The sequence below is a fragment of the Cherax quadricarinatus genome, chromosome 84 (genome assembly GCF_038502225.1).
Source record: "Cherax quadricarinatus isolate ZL_2023a chromosome 84, ASM3850222v1, whole genome shotgun sequence".
Classification (NCBI taxonomy): domain Eukaryota; kingdom Metazoa; phylum Arthropoda; class Malacostraca; order Decapoda; family Parastacidae; genus Cherax; species Cherax quadricarinatus.
In genome coordinates, this window is record NC_091375.1 from 11619486 (window position 1) to 11646741 (window position 27256).

Sequence of the window (27256 nt, forward strand, 5' to 3'; positions counted from 1 at the left end):
TGGTGAAAGTTTTTCTTTTTCGGGCCACCTTGCCTTGGTGGGAATAGGCCAGTGTGATAATAAAAAATATATATATATATATATATATATATATATATATATATATATATATATATAATATATATATATATATATATATATATATATATATATATATATATATATATATATATATATTTGTCAGTGATTATATTCAAAATTTATATACAAATTACTTCTATGTACTATACTTTTTTCCTAATTTAAGAGCTAGCTAACTTAGTCACCACTTACTAACTCCACTCTGAAGCATCAAAATAAGAATTTCTTTGATTATTAACCCTGAAGGGTTAACCCACGTAATGTGACTTCTCGTTGGAAAGTGACCTACAACAGTCGACTGCTTCCTGGGTAATAACTGCTGTGTTATCAAGGGCAACAGTGTGGGGAGACTTGGCCACGTATATCCCTCCTCGCCCAGAATTCGAACCCGAAGGCTATCTGTTGTGAGTTGAACATACAACCGCTGAGCTACGAGGCTCATGAACGTCGATAACTGTGTAGAAATATGAGTGTAGTACACGCTTGTCAATATGGAAGAAAAAGGCTTATCTACAAAACAGAGATGAAATAACTTTTCCATGTTTCGACGACCAGCCTGAAGAATAAGCCAATGCAGTGGTTGCAATAATCAGAAATAACCCACAGAGATGAAACCTGAAAGGAAATTTCGGTCCTTCCTGGATCATTAATAACAATCCAGGACGGCCTGAAACTGGTTTAAAGTTTCCTCCCCAAATCTTAGTTATGGGTGAATTCCTCCAACATGTGTTAAAGGGGATCTAAGTTGGGAGTTGATACATAGATCTTCCTTATTCCCGGTATACCTATCTACATATGGCTCTTCCCTTCATACTGAGTTACCTATACATACACATTCCTGTATTTGTGCGTCTAGCCCATATAGAAATTCGACTTTCTTCTTTTTGGTTTTGAGTATGAGACAATTTAAAAAAGAGGCCTCCAAAAATTAGATAAGAGACAATGTTTACTTTTAGTTGTAATGTCATATATGGAGAAAAGTATATAAACCAAAGTTGATTATTTCAAATAAGTGGATTTATAGCCTAGAGACAGCCATTCTACCCAGCCTTCAATCTATCCATTTTCAAACTATCGGAAATTCTGTATTCGTAAAATAAGGACTGGATACTTAATTACGGCCTCGTTTACTGACGAAACGTTACACCCACACAGCAGGCTTCATCAGTCCAGTACAGAGGTGGTGATAGACAGTGGAACTGGAGAGGTAGTCTTAACGTGATTAGATTTTGCCACTGAAGTGGCTAGTTTATTAGGCACCCCATATCCATCCTGTGGAGGGTAGCGCAAAAGCATATGGATACATAAAGGCTAGGAACTAGGCCCCAAAAGGGTTAACAGGAGTACATTTGGATTTGTATCAACAGTTCACTTATCTGTTACAAGAAAATTTAGGAAATTTGCTTAGTATATCTGGTATCTTATTTTCATTAATAAGATGTCTTGACACTTCACATGGGTTATTATACTGTCTTTATATTCCTCAATAAGTGGACAGTTTAACAGTGTTTAAGACACTGACCATAGGCCTGACCACATAATTTGCATTTGGTTTGATCATCTGTGTATCTCCCAAACTACCAGAAGTACTTGTAACCAAGCCTAAGCCTGGCCACTACAACGTAATCAGTCCCTCAGTCTTGATAAAAGATGGTCAGTCTCTTAACCTAATAAAAGACTTGGCATCTTCTGTCAAGGCTGAGGGACTGATCACGTCCGTCTCCAGTAAGGTCATCACCTGACTCCTGCCATTATATATACTCGTTCTTACTTATCTCTGTATTAGGACTGAAGAAGTCACTCGTGGCCAAACATTTCCTTTATTAAATGTCATTAACTGTAAATAAATGTCTTTTTCCACACTCTGTATATGTCTGCTGTGCAGCCGAAACGTGTCAAGATACCTAAGTGTTGTTTGTGTTATACTCATCAAGGATTGAAATAAACTCGGTATTCGCTGAAATAGGGCATTAGGTTGATGACCTATCGATGAGTGTACAGTCAGATACACAAGTTAAGGCTCTGTCAAAAAATCTAGGCTGGTAAATACGGAGATGAGGGCCCTATGTTATTTATGCAGTAGTGCAATGGAGACGATTGTATTTTGGACCTACGGAATTATTTTTTATAACCTAGGGAAAAATAGCCTAAACTAACCTAAAATTTAATACCTAGTCAAGGGTAGATTAAGTTGGGTTTGATTACTTCTTTTGCTTACCGAAAAAAAAATCCCATTGGCCCAAAATGTAATCGCCCCTTTGATAAACCCACCTAACATTAGATAATTTACATAACCTATATATCAGTATATTCAAAACACAAGAACGTCATCATATTATTCTCTAGGTTATGTACTTCAAAACGTGCATAATAAAACAATTAAGTTACGGCTCAGTCTATTTACAAAAAACTTAATTTTCTGAGAGAGGGTAACTACAGCTCAGAGTTGCCATTAACAAACTGAAGCTGCCTACACCGTGTCAGTACAGTGTTGAGTAGTTGGTGGTTGATCAACTTCAAAGATAATGAACAGCAGTTCATAGTATATAAACATAACAGTTGCAATTTTCAACTATACAACAAGGGGGAAATGTTGTTGATTTAGTGTTCACATGGGTGAGGCCTCTTGATTCCTTGGGTGTATTATTATGAACCGTTGTATCTTTGAAACTGTATTTCTAATCGAGTTTTTAGCTATCGAAAAAGAGTGCGTCCTAGTGCAGGCGAATTTGGAGACATAGAACAGGTCAGGATTGTAGTGGATAGTGTTTGTAGACAACCTTCATGGATGATTGTAGGGATTTTATTTGTAGACAACCTTCAAAGGATGTCTTGGTGGTGGTGGTGGTGGTAGTAGGATCTTGAACCAAAAACTCCTTGGGTTGAACATGGTTACTTACCATTTCCCGGGCGCTGTATGACCCCTACGGATCTAACTTCCCCGTAGATATAATACTAATAAAAGCGAGACAGAGGAGTCGCGTGAGTGTTGGACTTTTTTTGGGAGGATTGAGTGAAGGGAAAGAGGGAGGGTGGCAGTGATATTGCATACATGGATGTTACGAGGACCTGGTGAGCCTAGTACTGTAATTGACAGGGTCTCTGAGGGTCCAATGAAAATCATAGGAAATCTTATGAGGGACGTAGGTTGTCAACCGAGGCTCATAAGCTAGAAGCTAGAATCCTAGGCCAGCTAGGAGGGTGTAGGGGTCACAGGATGAGCTGTTTTCATACCAAAATAACTATAATAGTGGAAAAAAAAATACTTTTGTACAGCTCAAGATATTAATAAATGTCCAGAACTGTAGAAGAGTGTCATTTTCTATAGTCTGCTGGCATCAACAAACCGTTTACAGGCAATTGTAACTATTAGAAAGACGTTTAAGGCATGCTGGAGGCTTGAAGTAACTACCGTGATACTAGAATAACCTGAAGAATCACACCAAGGTTCGGTAGGGTAGACGAGACTTACAACTATTGGTAAAGGACTATCTATTATGGGTAACAGAGAGCGGCTGGGAACGATGCTGCAGATCTAATTGGAACAGGACTTCTAGGAAAGCGTCAAGGATTCTAGAGTGCCGCAGGAACTCTTGGAGGATTTAAAATTAGGTGGAATATTGTGTAATAAGAAAGGGATGCAGAGGTCCTCGGAAACCCGTTGAGTATTAGGGTGCTGGATGGGGGGTGCTGGTGTGTGCTCCATCTCTGTGAGCCCCACACTACTCTAGCTCTATAAACTCCACACTACTCTCTAGCTTTGTGAGCCCCACACTACTCTCAGGAGGTTAGTGAGCGCTACAATAAGGTTACCTGCATCATACAGCGCTCCTGCCGCGATGGAGAGAAACAATTTTGAGGAAATTGATCATTAAGATGGAGTTTTAGATATCAGGTTCAGACATATTACATCACAGTGAATGAAAATATTGGAAATTTTTTAGAGATATTATAGAATTTTGGATATTTAATTAAATGTTTTTTGCAATAAATTAATAGGTTTTGTCTGGCAGTCACTTTATCCATGCTATATTAAATAATTTATCCTGAAGGGTAACTAAGCTATTTTTATAAAGTTTGTTGAAAAATCAGAATGTTAGCTAATAGGATTTTAAACATGTAGACTACACGAGGGTTATTAAGGCTGCATGTACCATATTTACCACCAGAAACTATACTTTTATCTTACAAAATAAACTATATATACACTGAGACATACCTCACAGTGTATATACACTGAGACATACACCTCAGTGTATATACACTGAGACATACCTCACAGTGTATATACACTGAGACATACCTCACAGTGTATATACACTGAGACACCTCACAGTGTATATACACTGAGACATACCTCAGTGTATATACACTGAGACATACCTCAGTGTATATACACTGAGACATACCTCAGTGTATATACACTGAGACATACCTCAGTGTATATACACTGAGACATACCTCAGTGTATATACACTGAGACATACCTCAGTGTATATACACTGAGACATACCTCACAGTGTATATACATTGAGACATACCTCACAGTGTATATACACTGAGACATACCTCACAGTGTATATACACTGAGACATACCTCAGTGTATATACACTGAGACATACCTCACAGTGTATATACACTGAGACATACACCTCAGTGTATATACACTGAGACATACCTCACAGTGTATATACACTGAGACATACCTCAGTGTATATACACTGAGACATACCTCAGTGTATATACACTGAGACATACCTCAGTGTATATACACTGAGACATACCTCAGTGTATATACACTGAGACATACCTCACAGTGTATATACATTGAGACATACCTCAGTGTATATACACTGAGACATACCTCAGTGTATATACACTGAGACATACCTCAGTGTATATACACTGAGACATACCTCACAGTGTATATACACTGAGACATACCTCACAGTGTATATACACTGAGACATACCTCACAGTGTATATACACTGAGACATACACCTCAGTGTATATACACTGAGACATACCTCACAGTGTATATACACTGAGACATACCTCACAGTGTATATACACTGAGACATACCTCACAGTGTATATACACTGAGACATACCTCACAGTGTATATACACTGAGACATACCTCACAGTGTATATACACTGAGACATACCTCACAGTGTATATACACTGAGACATACCTCACAGTGTATATACACTGAGACATACCTCAGTGTATATACACTGAGACATACCTCAGTGTATATACACTGAGACATACCTCACAGTGTATATACATTGAGACATACCTCACAGTGTATATACACTGAGACATACCTCACAGTGTATATACACTGAGACATACACCTCAGTGTATATACACTGAGACATACACCTCAGTGTATATACACTGAGACATACACCTCAGTGTATATACACTGAGACATACACCTCAGTGTATATACACTGAGACATACACCTCACAGTGTATATACACTGAGACATACACCTCACAGTGTATATACACTGAGACATACACCTCACAGTGTATATACACTGAGACATACACCTCACAGTGTATATACACTGAGAGACATACACCTCACAGTGTATATACACTGAGAGACATACACCTCAGTGTATATACACTGAGAGACATACACCTCAGTGTATATACGCTGAGAGACATACACCTCACAGTGTATATACACTGAGAGACATACACCTCAGTGTATATACACTGAGAGACATACACCTCAGTGTATATACGCTGAGAGACATACACCTCAGTGTATATACACTGAGAGACATACACATTATAATTTATATACACTGAGAGACATACACCTCAGTGTATATACACTGAGAGACATACACCTCAGTGTATATACACTGAGAGACATACACATTATAATTTATATACACTGAGAGACATACACCTCAGTGTATATACACTGAGAGACATACACCTCAGTGTATATACACTGAGAGACGTACACCTCAGTGTATATACACTGAGAGACATGCACCTCAGTGTATATACACAGAGACATGCACCTCAGTGTATATACACTGAGAGACATGCACCTCAGTGTATATACACTGAGAGACATGCACCTCAGTGTATATACACTGAGAGACATGCACCTCAGTGTATATACACTGAGAGACATGCACCTCAGTGTATATACACTGAGAGACATGCACCTCAGTGTATATACACAGAGACATGCACCTCAGTGTATATACACTGAGAGACATGCACCTCACAGTGTATATACACTGAGAGACGTACACCTCAGTGTATATACACTGAGAGACGTACACCTCACAGTGTATATACACTGAGAGACATACACCTCACAGTGTATATACACTGAGAGACATACACCCCACAGTGTATATACACTGAGAGACATACACCTCACAGTGTATATACACTGAGAGACGTACACCTCACAGTATATACACTGAGAGACATACACCTCACAGTGTATATACACTGAGAGACGTACACCTCACAGTATATACACTGAGAGACGTACACCTCACAGTGTATATACACTGAGAGACACCTCACAGTGTATACTATATCCCTTGTAGACAATCCTTAAAGTATCAGATGAGAAATATAATATTTTCTTTATCACTGAACCTTCTTTGCTGTATTGTATAATGCAGAAGTAATTATTGGGGAAGGAATTCGATTGCAAATTTCCCTCCTGACAGAAAATGTTCGTAATTTTTGATATGCCACACTGTGTTAATGGGGATGTGGGAGAAAAAGTTGGTCAGAAATTTTATTTTAAAACAGATATTTATGCATATTCTTAAGATATATAAACAATTTTATATTGCTTAAATTTTAGCAAGGTTAAGTTCTCATAGTTACCCACAGCAGACTATTTCCTAGCCATAGGAAGACAGTCTGCTGTATGTAAGCATTTCTGATATTTTTAATGCCTTTATGCCTATATATATATTGTATATATATTGCAGGGTATAACCCTGCATGGATTGCAGGGTTATACCCTGCAATCCATGCTCTGAAGGTAGCATTATTACGATGTAAACTAACACTTATGTCAGCGTGATTATCACAATGGGTTCTCTTAGGACAGTAGCCATAACGTAATGATATACACACAGCTAAGACAGGCTCAGAGACGGATACCAAGAAAATACAATACATTCGTACTCTTCTTTCCAGTAGCTAAGACAACAGTAGTTTACAATACCAGTGATTTATATTATTGCTGGCTTAAAACATTCACTTATTATGTTATATACCAACGCTGTTTAATTTTAAAGTTACCTATGGTATGAAAAAGCATATCCTGATTTCTCAGTCTTAATAAATATATTTACTGCGTGAAATTAGTAATGGGTCATCTATATTATTAAGACCCGTGACAGGAGGAATATGTCTCTTGAATAGAGTTATAACGATAATGGATGAGTTCAACCAGTTTTTTTGAAGGGAGTGGACGGGTGAGCCAGTGGAAGGCCTCGGTCAGATCATCAAAAGCTCCAGCTGTGGGTCATATGAACAAGACCCGCGTCAGGTAACATCCTGTTTCCTGACAAATCTTACCTGGCCTAACCTGGAGGAGTTCACAGTATATACATTGCATTTCTCAGCGTATATATGCTTAGAGTTTACTTTAGTGCACATTTTAGTGATTAAATTATTCTCATTTGGTGGTGACAAGTTTACGTGCAGTCTTAATGACGCTCATCATTAAGACCACGTCATTTTTTCTGATGTTTTTTACCTAGTAGAGGCATAAGGGTACACTAGTGAGTAATCCTGATATTTTTTTGTAAATGTGGATGTGGAAGCCATTGTAGTGGGGACAGTCCAGCAGATGTTGAACCATGGAACGGGTCATCAAATTAGATCCTCGTCAGGGAAACACTAGTCTCTTCCCTGACGAACGGAACACCATCATTTAGAAGGAATTTAGTAATGTCTCGTGGCAGACATAATGGTATCACCCCTCTAATCACATCAAGCGATAATCCTTGATAGATGACAGCCCTAGCAACCAAATAGTGACTTGGCCATACTTAGAAGGAAGTCCCAAGCTTCACCTCACTTTCTCCCTATAAGAATAACTGCACCTCTCAGCTGAGAAATATATTATTGTGTTATATGAACCACTGCCACGTATGAATCACTGCCACAACGCAGGCGGTAGAGAGATGATGTACACGTATGTATCCGCCAAGACCAGAGGTGCTACTGTAACTGTATTTGTGTATATCTGAATTAACTTTCTTCCTTAGCCTGACAAACCCATTATCACACACACACACACACACACACACACACACACACACACACACATCCTCCACACCACACTCATCCGCTGTCATGCATAACCAAGTGCCTGATCCACGGACTTGCTGTTTTAATATTAAAACAATATCTCCTGTCTGTCAAGCATGACGTGAGGTGTGACGTGTCAAGGTTAAAGCTTAACGAGTAGATATGTTGCGTGGGTGCTGAGATGCTTTCGATTATAAATTCCCAATTGCATACTCTTAAGCCCATATTTACAAGTTATTGAGAAGTATTTTGATGTATAAATGGGTGTTAATTACCAGTATGTCTTGGATGATGCAATATGTCCCTCAATTTAACCCCAGGGGTGCCTTGAGTACACCGAGAGACAACACAATAAGTGTAAGGGGCCCAAGACTAGAGATCAGTGGTGAGTTGAAGCACCTGGTATCCCGTATTATAGCTCTGTGGTGCTAATGACGTGGTGGTGAAGCACACTAAGGGACACGTCATTTCCTCTGTTTTCTAGTATGTTATTTTTCCCCTATAATGCACCTTGTCCATAATTACTATAGTATTTGCCTTGTCTGCTTTCGTAAGGTGAAGTCCAGGATCTTTCCTTAATTCATGGTATAACTTAATAAATCTTTGATGACAATTGTGTTGTAGAGGTCTGAGCAAAGATCAGACCTGTGTGTGTGCCGTGAAAGTTCTCTGTACATTCTCCAGGTCAGCAATTTCGCCTGCCTGGAAGGGGGCAGTTAGTGTACAGCAGTACTCCGATCTAGAGAGAACAAGCAATTTGCAAGCAATCATCATAGGCTTTGCATCCCTAGTTTTGAAAGTTTTTATTATCCATCCTATCATTTATCTAGCAGATGAGGTAGATACACTGTTGTGGTCTTTAAAGGTGAGATCCTCTGACATAGTCACTCCCAGATCTTTCACATTAGTTTTCGCTCTATTGTGTGGTGAGAATTTGTATTATACTCTAATAAAGTTTAAATTTCCTCAAGATTTCCATATCTGAGTAGTTGAAATTTCTCTTCACTGAACTTCACATTGTTTTCTGTGGCCCATTTAAAGATTTGGTTGACGTCCGCTTGGAGTCTTGCAGTGTCCTTGATGGAGGTCACTGTCATGGCAATCCGGGTGTCATCCACAAAGAAAGACACGGCTTACATCTCTGTCTATGTCAGATATGAGGATGAGGAATAGGATGGGAGCGAGTACTGTGCCCTGTGGAACAGCTTTTCACTGTAGCTGTCTGGGACTTGACTCTGTTTACTACCACTCTTTGTGTTCTGTTTGTCAGGAAGTTATAGATCCATCTACCAACTTTTCCTGTTACTCCATTGTCATGCATTTTGTGCGCTATTATATAATGTAAATTACCCACTAGGATAACCCCCCCCCCTCAAAAAAAACACAAAGTGACTTCGTGTAAAAGATATATTAGTTATTTAATTTAGGAGGCTATGTCAAATGAAGAAATTTAATATTTTTCTGTTAGGGATTTTTTCTTGAGTTAGAGAGTTTATTCCCGTTGTATTGTCTTAAATGTTATTAAAAGAGTTCAGTTAACTTTATTTAAATGTAAATTATTATATTTTTGTGCCTTATTTTATTTTCTGGCGAGGCCTAAAAACTTATACCCTTCAGACTGTCATTTAAATACAAATTATTATTTTTGTGCCTTTATTTTTCGAATTTTAATTTTCTGGTGAGGCTTAATATTTATACCCTTCAGACTGTCATTCATTTAGGCCTACTGGACATCCACCCACACATTTATACCCACATACACGCACTCAACTCCCACGTACATAGACCTCTAACACACTCCCACACATTTATACCCACATATACGCACTCAACTCCCACGTACATAGACCTCTAACACACTCCCACACATTTATACCCACATACACGCACTCAGCTCCCACGTACATAGACCTCTAACACACTCCCACACATTTATACCCACATACAGGCACTCAACTCCCACGTACATAAACCTCTAACACACTCCCACACACCTGCATCTTGATAGCTACAAGTTCAGCTATATAGCGACGGTCATCCTCCTGTGAGTCTCCCATCAGGGTGAGTGCCGAGTCATTGACTTCAATGATGTGTTCGTTGCCACTCTTGTCCACGATGGCTTCGATGGCGCAGATGTCCAGTCCACCGAAGAGTGCTGCCACCTATTGGGCGGGAGGGAAGGTCAGTGTGAGACTGAATACACCAGTGTACTGCTGTCTTATTGAAGATGTTGTGGGAACACCAGCAGTGCTGCTACACTATTCTATATGATAGTTACATTGTGGGAACACCAGCAGTGTGTTGCTACACTATTCTATATGATAGTTACATTGTGGGAACACCAGCAGTGTGTTGCTACACTATTCTATATGATAGTTACATTGTGGGAACACCAGCAGTGTGTTGCTACACTATTCTGTATGATAGTTACATTGTGGGAACACCAGAATTGTGTTGCTACACTATTCTGTATGATAATTACATTGTGGGAACACCAGCAGTGAGTTGCTACACTATTCTGTATGATAATTACATTGTGGGAACACCAGCAGTGAGTTGCTACACTATTCTGTATGATAATTACATTGTGGGAACACCAGCAGTGAGTTGCTACACTATTCTGTATGACAATTACATTGTGGGAACACCAGCAGTGCTGCTACACTATTCTATATGATAGTTACACCAGTTATATGATAGTTACATGATAGTTACACCAGAATTGTGCTGCTACACTATTCTGTATGATAGTTACATTGTGGGAACACCAGCGGTGTTGCTACACTATTCTATATGATAATTACATTGTGGGAACACCAGAATTGTGTTGCTACACTATTCTGTATGATAGTTACATTGTGGGGACACCAGCAGTGTGTTGCTACACTATTCTATATGATAGTTACATTGTGGGAACACCAGCAGTGTGTTGCTACACTATTCTATATGATTGTTACATGGTGGGACCTGAAGCTAGGTATGTCTCCACGCCTAATGGTCCTCATTTAATCACTAATGACCTTTAGTAACCCATAATTATAAGTTAAAAATAACTAGAGTTTAAGCCAATTCGTTTTAAAGTTAACTCAGCGTGAGATCTTGTCGACCAAACACTTACGAAGTAATCGCTGACCAAATATAATGAATCTTGAGAAAGCTTACCTCATCCACCCAGATCTTGTATCGCTCCGTCATAGCGGTCTGTTCCAGCATAGCTGAGCCTGTGTTGGTTTTCCAGTTGCCGGAGATGGACTTTCTCCTGTAAAAAGGGCACAGTATTTAGAGAGAGAGAGAGAGAGAGAGAGAGAGAGAGAGAGAAGGCTTTAGTTCGGTAATAACGGGAGAAAAGCAAGGTGAGGGGGTGAGTTACTCTGAGGTAAACAGAGACAGCCACACTGACCACAACACTCAACACCCTCTTTCATTCTTCCCTTCGCCTCATACTGCTTCCTACCTCTTCCTCATACCCTATTCTTCCTTCTTTATCTTCCTTTTCTACCATCCTCTACCTCCTCCTCCCTCCAACCTCCTTCTACCTTCCTATTACTACTTCCTTCTATCATTTCCTATCTTCTCTCTCGTCCCTTTCTCTTCTTGCCTTCCTCTTTCTCACCCTCCTTCCTTCCTTCCTGTTCCCATATTCCCCGTCTGGGAGCCCCTGGTTCAAGTTCACACTCTGTTTTCCTGTCTGCAAGCAATGATCTCTATGATAGGCTCGTTGCTGTTATCATGATGCAGTAGTTACAATTCTCTCTCCCTCTGGACTCACTGGAAGCACTTGTACATTGCGCCGATCTTCTGGATGTGGACATCAAACTTAGCATCGATGTAAGGCTCTGTGGTGCAGTAGGTGTTCGCTACAGCCACGACACTGGCCATGTCTTGGAAATCAGCGTTGCTTTCAACGCGAATCTTGCCCAGACCGCCGTGGGCGTGGCCGATCTTAAAGACGCAGGGGTATCTAGGCGCTGACAGCTGTCGAGGGGAGAGAGAGACAGGCGGAAATGAGACAAGGGGGCGGTAAACAGATATCAAACTGAGTAAGTAAGATCTTTTATACTGTAATATAATTTTATTTTGGGGGGGGGGGAGCAAATGCAATTGAAGAAGTGAATTCAGAATTGACTAGCATTTTCACCTGACAGTCTAGAAGAAAAAGAATGAAACAATACATAGATAACCGCACATAGGAGAGAAGAGTTTATGACGACGTTTCGGTCCGACTTGGACCATTTACAAAGTCACACTGACACAAAAGAGTCAGGGAGCCAGTATATATAGGTGAGGGGGGAAAATGTCCCCCCTCACCTATATTGTATTTTGCCTTTTTCTTCTTAAAAGTCCCTTCAGTGTGAGTGTTATTTATGTATGACTTATAGGCAATGTTAGATGGACTTTTTAAGTCGCATTTACATAAAAAATGCTCAGTATAGAGGGCGTTATTAAGGAAAGCTGACTGAACGTGTATGTGTGTGTGTGTGTGTGAGAGAGAGAGAGAGAGAGAGAGAGAGAGAGAGAGAGAGAGAGAGAGTGAGAGACAGAGACAGAGACAGAGACATACAGAGAGAGTGAGAGACAGAGACAGAGACAGACATACAGAGACAGAGATGAACAGGAGCTGATAGTGACTTCAGATCACTAGTGTTTATGTTCATAATATATCGGAAAAAAATACACATAGGAGAAAGATGTACATGGGAAAAAGATAGCTGAATAGTGGCCAGGAAGGAGAGAAGGATGAACAAGAAACCAGGACAAGGAGAGGAGAGAGGAGGCGAGATAGAACACTGTTTACACACACAATTGAATCCGTTATTAAGGGTCATATTAGTTTGTCTGCTGGATAAGAACGTCATTAAGAGTAATGGAATACGTAATGATGTTTGGCAAGGTCTTTGATATTGGTAATATAACTCTCTCTCTCTCTCTCTCTCTCTCTCTCTCTCTCTCTCTCTCTCTCTCTCTCTCTCTCTCTCTCTCTCTCTCTCTCTCTCTCTCTCTCTCTCTCTTTCTCTTTCAGCTACCAGGCATCACCCCAACTACCAGGCATGACCACAACTACCAGGCATGACCACAACTACCAGGCATGACCACAACTACCAGGCATGACCACAACTACCAGGCATGACCACAACTACCAGGCATGACCACAACTACCAGGCACCACCACAACTACCAGGCACCACCACAACTACCAGGCATCACCACAACTACCAGGCATCACCACAACTACCAGGCACCACCACAGCTACCAGGCACCACCACAGCTACCAGGCACCACCACAGCTACCAGGCACCACCACAGCTACCAGGCACCACCACAACTACCAGGCATCACCACAGCTACCAGGCACCACCACAACTACCAGGCACCACCACAACTACAAGGCATCACCACAGCTACCAGGCACCACCACAACTACCAGGCATCACCACAGCTACCAGGCACCACCACAACTACCAGACACCACCACAACTACCAGGCATCACCACAGCTACTAGGCACCACCACAACTACCAGGCATCACCACAGCTACCAGGCACCACCACAACTACCAGGCATCACCACAGCTACCAGGCACCACCACAACTACCAGGCACCACCACAGCTACCAGGCACCACCACAGCTACCAGCACCACAGCTACCCGGCACCACCACAGCTACCCGGCACCACCACAACTACCAGGCATCACCACAGCTACCAGGCACCACCACAACTACCAGGCACCACCACAACTACCAGGCACCACCACAGCTACCAGGCACCACAGCTACCAGGCATCACCACAGCTACCAGGCACCACAACTACCAGGCACCACCACAACTACCAGCACCACCACAGCTACCAGGCACCACCAAAACTACCAGGCACCACCACAACTATCAGCACCACCACAGCTACCCGGCACCACCACAATTACCAGGCACCACCACAACTACCAGGCACCACCACAACTACCAGGCACCACCACAGCTACCAGGCACCACCACAACTACCAGGCATCACCACAGCTACCAGGCACCACCACAGCTACCAGGCACCACCACAACTACCAGGCACCACCACAGCTACCAGGCATCACCACAACTACCAGGCACCACCACAACTACCAGGCACCACCACAGCTACCAGGCACCACCACAACTACCAGCACCACCACAGCTACCAGCACAGCATCAGTACTCACCATCTCCTTGTGGTTAGGAAAGTAACTCTGCTCTATGAGAGGGAACTTCTCCTTCCCCAGCTTCTTCTGGATGTCCATCATGTGAGCGAACACCCACGGCTTGTCCTGTACAATGACAGTGAGACAGTGGAACAGTGAAACAATGGAACAGTGAAACAATGGAACAGTGAAACAATGGACACTGAAACAATGGAACAGTGAAACAATGGAACACTGAAACAATGGAAGAATGGAGCAGTGAAACAATGGAAGAATGGAACAGTGAAACAATGGAAGAATGGAACAGTGAAACAATGGAAGAATGGAACAGTGAAACAATGGAAGAATGGAGCAGTGAAACAATGGAAGAATGGAACAGTGAAACAATGGAAGAATGGAACAGTGAAACAATGGAAGAATGGAGCAGTGAAACAATGGAAGAATGGAACAGTGAAACAATGGAAGAATGGAAGTGAAACAATGTAAGAATGGAACAGTGAAACAATGTAAGAATGGAACAGTGAAACAATGTAAGAATGGAACAGTGAAACAATGGAAGAATGGAACAGTGAAACAATGGAAGAATGGAACAGTGAAACAATGGAAGAATGGAACAGTGAAACAATGGAAGAATGAAACAGTGAAACAATGGAAGAATGGAACAGTGAAACAATGGAAGAATGGAACAGTGAAACAATGGAAGAATGGAACAGTGAAACAATGGAAGAATGGAACAGTGAAACAATGGAAGAATGGAACAGTGAAACAGTAAAACAATGAAACGTGAAACAGTGGAACAGTGAAACAGTGAAACAAGCAATGAGATAGAAACAATGAGACAATGAAACCACAGTGAAACACAGTATAAAATAATGAAACAATGAAACAGAGACAATGAGACAGAATGAGACAATGAGAAAATAATGAAAGGGAGAATGAATGAAAAAAAATGAGAAACAGAGAGAGAGAGAGAGAGAGTCTCCTGGACAATGAGAGAATGAGAGTATGAAAGAATGGGAGATAATGAAGAAGAATGAGAAAGATTCGATCTCCTGGATAATGAAAGAATGAGAAAAAATAAGAAAATGAGAGAATGAATGAAAATTGAGAAAATGAGAGAATGATACAGTTAAAGACAATGAGAAATGTTTTAAATAAGTAACAGAAATAACTCTTAGCTTGTAATATATTTAGTGAGAGACATTAAAAGATTCCTGCAGCAAGGCAAGAGGCGGGAAACAGGTACACGAGGGCATAGATGGACGTAAAAATCACAGGTGATGGGCCAGGGATGTCAGGATCTACTGATTCAGCCTGAGGATGGTCAGGAAGTGTCATGGTCTGGAGGAAGTGGTGTACTCACCTATTTGTGGTTGCAGGGGTCGAGTCATAGCTCCTGGCCCCGCTTCTTCACTAATCGCTACTAGGTCCTCTCTCTCCCTGCTCCATGAGCTTTATCATACCTCGTCTTACAACTATGTATGGTTCCTGCCTCCACTACATCACTAGCCAGACTGTTCCACTTCCTGACAACTCTGTGACTAAAGAAATACTTCCTAACATCTCTTTGGCTCATCCGAGTCTTCAATTTCCAATTGTGACCCCTTGTTTCTGTGTCCCATCTCTGGAACATTCTGTCTCTGTCCACATTGTAAATTCCTCGCAGTATTTTGTATGTCGTTATCATGTCTCCCCTAACCTTCCTGTCCTCCAGTGTCGTCAGGCCGATTTCCCTTAACTTTTATTCGTAGGTCAGTCCCCTTAGCTCTGGGACTAGTCTTGCTGCAAACCTTTGCACTTTCTCTAATTTCTTGACGTGCTTGACCAGGTGTGGGTTCCAAACTGGTGTTGCATACTCCAGTATAAGCCTGACGTAGACGGTGTACAGAGTCTTGAACGATTTCTTGCTGAGGTATCGGAACGCTATTCTCAGGTTTGCCAGGCGCCCATATGATGTAGCAGTTATCTGGTTGATGTGCACCTCAGGAGATGTGTTCGGTATTATACTCACCCTAAGATCCTTTTCCTTGAGTGAGGTTTGCAGTCTTTGGCCACCTAGCCTATACTCTGTCTGAGGTCTTCTTTGCCCTTCCCCAATCTTCATGACTTTGCATTTGGCGGGGTTATATTCGATGAGCCATTTGTTGGAGCTCTTCCAGCCTGTCCAGGTCTCTTTGTAGTCCTGCCTGATACTCGCCCGATTTAATTTTCCCCATTAACTTCACATCATCTGCAAACAGGGACACTTCTGAGTCTATCCCTTCCGTCATGTTATTCACATATACCAAAAATAGCAGTGGTCCTAGAACTGACCCCTTTGGGACCCCGCTCGCCACAGGTGCCCACTGTGATACCTCATCACGTACCATGACTCATTGTTGTCTTCCTGTAAGGTATTGTCTGATCCATTGCAGTGCCCTTCCTGTTATGTGCGCCTCATCCTCCAGCTTCTGCACCAATCTCTTGTGGGGAACTGTATCAGAGGCCTTCCTGCAGTCCAGGAAAATGCATTCTACCCACCCCTCTCTCTCTCTCTCTCTCTCTCTCTTGTGTCTTCCGGTACCTTGTCATAAAACTCCGTGCTGGTTGTCGTTCATAAGCTTGTTCCGTTTTAATGTGTGTGTGTGTGTGTGTGTGTGTGTGTGTGTGTGTGTGTGTGTGTGTGTGTGTGTGTGTACTCACCTAGTTGTACTCACCTAGTTGAGGTTGCGGGGGTCGAGTCCGAGCTCCTGGCCCCGCCTCTTCACTGATCGCTACTAGGTCACTCTCCCTGAGCCGTGAGCTTTATCATACCTCTGCTTAAAGCTATGTATGGATCCTGCCTCCACTACATCGCTTCCCAAACTATTCCACTTACTGACTACTCTGTGGCTGAAGAAATACTTCCTAACATCCCTGTGAATCATCTGTGTCTTCAGCTTCCAACTGTGTCCCCTTGTTACTGTGTCCAATCTCTGGAACATCCTGTCTTTGTCCACCTTGTCAATTCCTCTCAGTATTTTGTATGTCGTTATCATGTCCCCCCTATCTCTCCTGTCCTCCAGTGTCGTCAGGTTGATTTCCCTTAACCTCTCCTCGTAGGACATACCTCTTAGCTCTGGGACTAGTCTTGTTGCAAACCTTTGCACTTTCTCTAGTTTCTTTACGTGCTTGGCTAGGTGTGGGTTCCAAACTGGTGCCGCATACTCCAATATGGGCCTAACGTATACGGTGTACAGGGTCCTGAACGATTCCTTATTAAGATGTCGGAATGCTGTTCTGAGGTTTGCTAGGCGCCCATATGCTGCAGCAGTTATTTGGTTGATGTGCGCTTCAGGAGATGTGCCTGGTGTTATACTCACCCCAAGATCTTTTTCCTTGAGTGAGGTTTGTAGTCTCTGACCCCCTAGACTGTACTCCGTCTGCGGCCTTCTTTGCCCTTCCCCAATCTTCATGACTTTGCACTTGGTGGGATTGAACTCCAGGAGCCAATTGCTGGACCAGGTCTGCAGCCTGTCCAGATCCCTTTGTAGTTCTGTGTGTGTGTGTGTGTGTGTGTGTGTGTGTGTGTGTGTGTGTGTGTGTGTGTGTGTGTGTGTGTGTGTCTGTGTGTGTGTGTGTGTGCGTGTGTGCGTGTACTCACCTATTTGTACTCACCTGTTTGTGGTTGCAGGGGTCGATTCATAGCTCCTGGCCCCGCCTCTTCACTGATTGCTACTAGGTCCTCTCTCTCCCTGCTCCATGAGCTTCATCATACCTCGCCTTAAAACTATGTATGGTTCCCGCCTCCACTACTTCACTTTCTAGGCTGTTCCACGGCTTGACTACTCTATGACTGAAGAAATACTTCCTAACATCCCTTTGATTCATCTGAGTCTTCAATTTCTTGACGTGCTTGACTAGGTGTGGATTCCAAACTGGTGCTGCATACTCCAGTATGGGCCTGACGTAAATGGTATACAGTCTTGAACGAATCCTTACTGAGGTATCGGAACGCTATCCGTAGGTTTGCCAGGCGCCCGTATGCTGCAGCAGTTATCTGATTGATGTGCGCCTCAGGAGATATGCTCGGTGTTATACTCACCCCCATATCTTTTTCCTTGAGTGAGGTTTGCAGACTTTGGCCATCTAAACTATATTGTGTCTGCGGTCTTCTTTGCCCTTCCCCAATCTTCATGACTTTGCATTTGGCAGGGTTAAATTCAAGGAGCCAGTTGCTGGACCAGGCTTGTAGTCTGTCCAGGTCTCTTTGTAGTCCTGCCTGATCCTCATCCGATTTGATTCTTCTCATTAACTTCACATCATCCGCAAACAAGGACACTTCTGAGTCTATCCCTTCCGTTATGTCATTCACATATACCAAGAACAGCACAGGTCCTAGGACTGACCCTTGTGGAACCCCACTTGTCACAGGCGTCCACTCTGACACCTCGTCACGTACCATGACTCGTTGTTGCCTCCCTGTCAGGTATTCTCTGATCCATTGCAGTGCCTTTCCTGTTATGTGTGCCTGATCCTCTAGCTTTTGCAGTAACCTCTTGTGAGGAACTGTGTCGAAGGCCTTCTTGCAGTCCAAAAAAATGCAGTCGATCCACCCCTCTCTCTCTTGTCTTACTTCTGTCACCTTGTCATAAAACTCTAGTCGGTTTGTGACACAGAATTTTTCTTCCCTGAAACCGTGCTGGTTGTCAATTATACACTTGTTTCTTTCCAGGTGCCCCACCACTCTCCTCCTGATGATCTTCTCCATGACCTTGCATACTATACACGTTAGTGATACAGGTCTGTAGTTTAGTGCCTCATGTCTGTCTCCCTTTTTAAAAATTGGGACTACATTTGCCATTTTCCATACCTCAGGGAGTTGCCCAGTTTCAAATGATGTGTTGAAGATCTTTGTTAATGGTACACACAATATCTCTGCTCCCTCTTTAAGGACCCATGGAGAGATGTTGTCTGGTCCCACCGCCTTTGAGGTGTCAAGTTCGCATAGCAGCTTCTTCACCTCCTCCTTGGTTATATGTGTGTGTGCGTGTGCGTGTGTGTGCGTGTGTGCGTGTGTGCGTGTGTGCGTGTGTGCGTGTGTGCGTGTGTGCGTGTGTGCGTGTGTGCGTGTGTGCGTGTGTGCGGGTGTGTGTGTGTGTGTGTGTGTGTGTGTGTGTGTGTGTGTGTGTGTGTGTGTGTGTGTGCGTGTGTGTGTGTGCGTGTTTGCTTTGAACACAGTAATAACAACATTTTAGTCTCCACCTTTAATTAAAATAGTTTCAGCTACACTGATCTTAATTTTAAAACAGTTACCCCTAAATATTTTTTTTTTCACTTAAAATTAATAATAATAAAATTTATTATTATTAATAGTAATTAGAAGGAAAATTCTGTAACAATAGAATGACGAATCTAGAGGAATAGAATGATGAATCTAGAGGAATTGGATGAATCTAGAGGAATTGGATGAATCTAGAGGAATTGGATGAATCTACAGGAATAGAATGATAAATCTAGAGGAATAGAATGACGAATCTAGAGGAATAGAATGACGAATCTAGAGGAATAGAATGACGAATCTAGAGGAATAGAATGACGAATCTAGAGGAATAGAATGACGAATCTAGAGGAATAGAATGACGAATCTAGAGGAATAGAATGACGAATCTAGAGGAATAGAATGATGAATCTGGAGGAATTGGATGAATCTAGAGGAATAGAATGATGAATCTAGAGGAATTGGATGAATCTAGAGGAATTGGATGAATCTAGAGGAATAGAATGATGAATCTAGAGGAATAGAATGATGAATCTACATAAATAGGCTTAACAATATACAAGAATAGATTCTACATAAATAGAATGACGAATTAACAGATATAAAACGATGAACGTCCAGGAGAATGAATTAATCCACTAAAACAAATAGAAAGGGTAGAACGTTTAACTGAATGGCGACAATGGGATGTACCTGGAAGTTGTAGATGGCGTTGATGCTGTTGATGGAAGGAACGCCGCCGAATTTGAGGGCCAGAAGAATGTTCTTGTGGTCCTCTCCAGCGTCCCGCAGGTTCTGACGTATTAGTACGAAGTCTGGCTTGAACGATCTGTGGTGGAGGAGAATGAGAGGAAGGTTGGTATATTCCTGAAACAGTTGAATGAGAGGAAGGTTGGTATATTCCTGAAACAGTTGAATGAGAGGAAGGCTGGTATATTCCTGAAACAGTTGAATGAGAGGAAGGTTGGTATATTCCTGAAATAGTTGAATGAGAGGAAGGTTGGTATATTCCTGAAACAGATGAATGAGAGGAAGGTTGGTATATTCCTGAAACAGTTGAATGAGAGGAAGGTTGGTATATTCCTGAAACAGTTGAATGAGAGGAAGGTTGGTATATTCCTGAAACAGTTGAATGAGAGGAAGGTTGGTATATTCCTGAAACAGTTGAATGAGAGGAAGGTTGGTATATTCCTGAAACAGTTGAATGAGAGGAAGGTTGGTATATTCCTGAAACAGTTGAATGAGAGGAAGGTTGGTATATTCCTGAAACAGATGAACGAGAGGAAGGTTGGTATATTCCTGAAACAGTTGAATGAGAGGAAGGTTGGTATATTCCTGAAACAGTTGAATGAGAGGAAGGTTGGTATATTCCTGAAACAGTTGAATGAGAGGAAGGTTGGTATATTCCTGAAATAGTTGAATGAGAGGAAGGTTGGTATATTCCTTAAACAGTTGAATGAGAGGAAGGTTGGTATATTCCTGAAACAGATGAATGAGAGGAAGGTTGGTATATTCCTGAAACAGTTGAATGAGAGGAAGGTTGGTATATTCCTGAAACAGTTGAATGAGAGGAAGGTTGGTATATTCCTGAAACAGTTGAATGAGAGGAAGGTTGGTATATTCCTGAAACAGTTGAATGAGAGGAAGGTTGGTATATTCCTGAAACAGTTGAATGAGAGGAAGGTTGGTATATTCCTGAAACAGTTGAATGAGAGGAAGGTTGGTATATTCCTGAAACAGTTGAATGAGAGGAAGGTTGGTATATTCCTGAAACAGTTGAATGAGAGGAAGGTTGGTATATTCCTGAAACAGTTGAATGAGAGGAAGGTTGGTATATTCCTGAAACAGTTGAATGAGAGGAAGGTTGGTATATTCCTGAAACAGTTGAATGAGAGGAAGGTTGGTATATTCCTGAAACAGTTGAATGAGAGGAAGGTTGGTATATTCCTGAAACAGTTGAATGAGAGGAAGGTTGGTATATTCCTGAAACAGTTGAATGAGAGGAAGGTTGGTATATTCCTGAAACAGATGAACGAGAGGAAGGTTGGTATATTCCTGAAACAGTTGAATGAGAGGAAGGTTGGTATATTCCTGAAACAGTTGAATGAGAGGAAGGTTGGTATATTCCTGAAACAGTTGAATGAGAGGAAGGTTGGTATATTCCTGAAACAGTTGAATGAGAGGAAGGTTGGTATATTCCTGAAACAGTTGAATGAGAGGAAGGTTGGTATATTCCTGAAACAGTTGAATGAGAGGAAGGTTGGTATATTCCTGAAACAGTTGAATGAGAGGAAGGTTGGTATATTCCTGAAACAGTTGAATGAGAGGAAGGTTGGTATATTCCTGAAACAGATGAACGAGAGGAAGGTTGGTATATTCCTGAAACAGTTGAATGAGAGGAAGGTTGGTATATTCCTGAAACAGTTGAATGAGAGGAAGGTTGGTATATTCCTGAAACAGTTGAATGAGAGGAAGGTTGGTATATTCCTGAAACAGTTGAATGAGAGGAAGGTTGGTATATTCCTGAAACAGATGAACGAGAGGAAGGTTGGTATATTCCTGAAACAGTTGAATGAGAGGAAGGTTGGTATATTCCTGAAACAGTTGAATGAGAGGAAGGTTGGTATATTCCTGAAACAGTTGAATGAGAGGAAGGTTGGTATATTCCTGAAACAGTTGAATGAGAGGAAGGTTGGTATATTCCTGAAACAGTTGAATGAGAGGAAGGTTGGTATATTCCTGAAACAGTTGAATGAGAGGAAGGTTGGTATATTCCTGAAACAGTTGAATGAGAGGAAGGTTGGTATATTCCTGAAACAGATGAATGAGAGGAAGGTTGGTATATTCCTGAAACAGATGAATTTACAGGGTAAGATGTCTTATATTGTCTCAGATGTACAGGCTAGAAGCCGTCAGTCTATTCCCAGCTATTTACAGAGGTAGAGATATTATCCTGCCTCAGATCATGTGCAGGATAGAGGCTGTCAGTCTATCCTCAGGTTATTTATAGGATAGGAACTGTTATACTGCCTTAGCTCATTTGTAAGTCCAGCTCTCCAGGATGCGACCCACAATAGTCGACTGAGACATGCCTATACATCTAGTCTTGCCCAGGTTGGAACCCGGATCCTTGCCTTGTGAATTAAGAGCAAACGGTCCGAAAGAGTGTCAGAGATGCTAGGTAGAGCTAGGAGCTGTGTCACGACACCTGTACGAAAACATTGGTAAGGACACACACACACACACACACACACACACTACACACACACTACACACACACTACACACACACACACACTACACACACACTACACACACACACACACACACATACACACACACACACACACACACACACACACACACACCTGTGACCAGCGGGGTCCCGCAGGGGTCAGTCCTAGGACCAGTGCTGTTTCTGGTATTTGTGAACGACATGACGGAAGGAATAGACTCTGAGGTGTCCCTGTTTGCAGATGACGTGAAGTTGATGAGAAGAATACACTCGATCGAAGACCAGGCAGAACTACAAAGGGATCTGGACAGGCTGCAGAACTGGTCCAGCAATTGGCTCCTGGAGTTCAATCCCACCAAGTGCAAAGTCATGAAGATTGGGGAAGGGCAAAGAAGGCCGCAGACGGAGTACAGTCTAGGGGGTCAGAGACTACAAACCTCACTCAAGGAAAAAGATCTTGGGGTGAGTATAACACCAGGCACATCTCCTGAAGCGCACATCAACCAAATAACTGCTGCAGCATATGGGCGCCTAGCAAACCTCAGAACAGCATTCCGACATCTTAATAAGGAATCGTTCAGGACCCTGTACACCGTATACGTTAGGCCCATATTGGAGTATGCGGCACCAGTTTGGAACCCACACCTAGCCAAGCACGTAAAGAAACTAGAGAAAGTGCAAAGGTTTGCAACAAGACTAGTCCCAGAGCTAAGAGGTATGTCCTACGAGGAGAGGTTAAGGGAAATCAACCTGACGACACTGGAGGACAGGAGAGATAGGGGGGACATGATAACGACATACAAAATACTGAGAGGAATTGACAAGGTGGACAAAAACAGGATGTTCCAGAGATTGGACACAGTAACAAGGGGACACAGTTGGAAGCTAAAGACACAGATGAATCACAGGGATGTTAGGAAGTATTTCTTCAGCCACAGAGTAGTCAGTAAGTGGAATAGTTTGGGAAGCGATGTAGTGGAGGCAGGATCCATACATAGCTTTAAGCAGAGGTACGACAAAGCTCACGGCTCAGGGAGAGTGACCTAGTAGCGATCAGTGAAGAGGCGGGGCCAGGAGCTCGGACTCGACCCCCGCAACCTCAACTAGGTGAGTACAACTAGGTGAGTACACACACACACACACACACACACACACACACACACACACACACACACACACACACACACACACACACACCACACACCACACACACACACACACACACACACCACACACACACACACACACACACACACCACACACCACACACACGCACACCGCACACACCACACACCACACCACACACACACACACACCACACACACACACACACACCACACACACACACCACACACACACACACACACACACACACACACACACACACACACACACACAGGATGGCTACATAGTTATCTTCATTAGTTCAGACACTGAATTAGTGATGCGCAAATTACCTGACCAAGTGAGAAATATTGTCCACGTTAATTATTAGTGGGGAGGAAATGAGGAAGAATGGCGAGGTGGGAGGGAAGGTGGGAGGGAAGGTGGGAGGGGGAAGGTGGGAGGGAAGGTGGGAGGGGAAGGTGGGAGGGGAAGGGGGGAGGGAAGGTGGGAGGGGAAGGTGGGAGGGGAAGGTGGGAGGGGAAGGTGGGAGGGGAAGGTGGGAGGGAAGGTGGGAGGGAAGGTGGGAGGGGAAGGTGGGAGGGGAAGGTGGGAGGCAGGGAGGAGGAGAGGCAGGGAGGAGGAGAGGCAGGAAGGAAGAGAGGCAGGAAGGAGGAGAGGCAGGAAGGAGGGAGGCAGGGAGGAGAGGCGGGAAGGAGGAGAGGCGGGAAGGAGGAGAGGCGGGAAGGAGGAGAGGCAGGAAGGAGGAGAGGCAGGAAGGAGGAGAGGCAGGAAGGAGGAGAGGCAGGAAGGAGGAGAGGCGGGAAGGAGGAGAGGCGGGAAGGAGGAGAGGCGGGAAGGAGGAGAGGCGGGAAGGAGGAGAGGCGGGAAGGAGGAGAGGCGGGAAGGAGGAGAGGCTGGGAGGAGGGGAGTCAGGAAGGAGGGGAGTCAGGAAGGAGGAGAGTCAGGAAGGAGGAGAGGCAGGGAGGAGGGGAGTCAGGAAGGAGGGGAGTCAGGAAGCAGGAGAGTCAGGAAGGAGGAGAGTCAGGAAGGAGGAGAGTCAGGAAGGAGGAGAGTCAGGAAGGAGGAGAGTCAGGAAGGAGGGGAGTCAGGAAGGAGGGGAGTCAGGAAGGAGGGGAGTCAGGAAGGAGGGGAGTCAGGAAGGAGGGGAGTCAGGAAGGAGGAGAGTCAGGAAGGAGGGGAGTCAGGAAGGAGGAGAGTCAGGAAGGAGGAGAGTCAGGAAGGAGGAGAGTCAGGAATGAGGAGAGTCAGGAATGAGGAGAGTCAGGAATGAGGAGAGTCAGGAATGAGGAGAGTCAGGAAGGAAGAGAGGCAGGAAGGAGGAGAGGCAGGAAGGAGGGAGGCAGGGAGGAGAGGCAGGAAGGAGGAGAGTCAGGAACGAGGAGAGTCAGGAACGAGGAGAGTCAGGAAGGAGGGAGGCAGGAAGGAGAAGCAGAAAGCAGGGAGGCAGGAAGCAGGGAGGCAGGGAGGAGGGAGGCAGGGAGGAGGGAGGCAGGAAGCAGGGAGGCAGGAAGGAGGGAGGCAGGAAGGAGGGAGGCAGGGAGGAGGGAGGCAGGAAGCAGGGAGGCAGGGAGGAGGGAGGCAGGAAGCAGGGAGGCAGGAAGCAGGGAGGCAGGGAGGAGGGAGGCAGGGAGGAGGGAGGCAGGAAGGAGGGAGGCTGGAAGCAGGAAGCAGGGAGGAGGGAGGCAGGTAGGAGGGAGGCAGGGAGGAGGGAGGCAGGAAGCAGGGAGGCAGGAGGCCGGAAGCAGGGAGGAGGGAGGCAGGGAGGAGGGAGGCAGGGAGGAGGGAGGCAGGAAGGAGGGAGGCGGGAAGCAGGAAGCAGGGAGGGAGGGAGGCAGGGAGGAGGGAGGCAGGAGGAGGGAGGCAGGAAGCAGGAAGCAGGGAGGAGGGAGGCAGGGAGGAGGGAGGCAGGGAGGAGGGAGGCAGGAGGAGGGAGGCAGGAAGCAGGAAGCAGGGAGGAGGTAGGCAGTGAGGAGGGAGGCAGGGAGGAGGGAGGCAGGAAGCAGGGAGGCAGGAAGGAGGGAGGCAGGAAGGAGGGAGGCAGGGAGGAGGGAGGCAGGAAGCAGGGAGGCAGGGAGCAGGGAGGCAGGAAGCAGGAAGGCAGGAAGGAGGGAGGCAGGGAGGAGGGAGGCAGGGAGGAGGGAGGCAGGGAGGAGGGAGGCAGGGAGGAGGGAGGCAGGAAGGAGGGAGGCAGGGAGGTGGGAGCCAGGAAGCAGGGAGGCAGGGAGGAAGGAGTCAGGGAGGAGGGAGGCAGGAAGGAGGGAGGCAGGGAGGAGGGAGGCAGGGAGGAGGGAGGCAGGAAGGAGGGAGGCAGGGAGGAGGGAGGCAGGAAGCAGGAAGCAGGGAGGAGGGAGGCAGGGAGGAGGGAGGCAGGGAGGAGGGAGGCAGGAAGCAGGGAGGCAGGAAGCAGGGAGGAGGGAGGCAGGGGAGGAGGGAGGCAGGGAGGAGGGAGGCAGGAAGCAGGGAGGCAGGAAGCAGGAAGCAGGGAGGAGGGAGGCAGGGAGGAGGGAGGCAGGGAGGAGGGAGGCAGGTAGGAGGGAGGCAGGAAGCAGGAAGCAGGGAGGAGGGAGGCAGGAAGGAGGGAGGCAGGAAGGAGGGAGGCAGGAAGCAGGAAGCAGGGAGGAGGGAGGCTGGGAGGAGGTAGGCAGGGAGGAGGGAGGCAGGGAGGAGGGAGGCAGGAAGGAGGGAGGCAGGAAGCAGGAAGCAGGGAGGAGGGAGGCAGGGAGGAGGGAGGCAGGAAGGAGGGAGGCAGGAAGGAGGGAGGCAGGGAGGGAGGGAGGCAGGAAGCTGGGAGGCAGGGAGGAGGGAGGCAGGAAGCAGGAAGGCAGGAAGGAGGGAGCCAGGGAGGAGGGAGGCAGGGAGGAGGGAGTCAGGGCGGAGGGAGGCAGGGAGGAGGTAGGCAGGAAGGAGGGAGGCAGGGAGGAGGGAGCCAGGAAGCAGGGAGGCAGGGAGGAAGGAGTCAGGGAGGAGGGAGGCAGGAAGGGAGGGAGGCAGGGAGGAGGGAGGCAGGGAGGAGGGAGGAGGAGGCAGAGGAGGAGGGAGGCAGGGAGGAGGGGAGGCAGGAAGCAGGAAGCAGGGA

General features: G+C 44.6%; 1 protein-coding gene across 8 annotated transcripts in view; it reads right to left on the reverse strand.

The window, feature by feature from the left end:
- Syn (synapsin) overlaps positions 1-27256 on the reverse strand; it is a 201943-nt gene that overhangs the window by 20348 nt on the left and 154339 nt on the right. For 6 of the 8 annotated variants that reach the window (XM_070103080.1, XM_070103075.1, XM_070103074.1 and 3 more), the window contains 6 exons: positions 20512-20647; positions 14601-14705; positions 12179-12384; positions 11572-11668; positions 10404-10571; positions 3895-3912 (listed from right to left, as the gene is read on the reverse strand). In XM_070103080.1, the coding sequence (XP_069959181.1) occupies positions 3895-3912; positions 10404-10571; positions 11572-11668; positions 12179-12384; positions 14601-14705; positions 20512-20647 (730 nt within the window). The remainder of the gene's footprint in view (positions 1-3894; positions 3913-10403; positions 10572-11571; positions 11669-12178; positions 12385-14600; positions 14706-20511; positions 20648-27256) is intronic. The other 2 variants (XM_070103081.1, XM_070103076.1) reach the window with 1 other exon arrangement.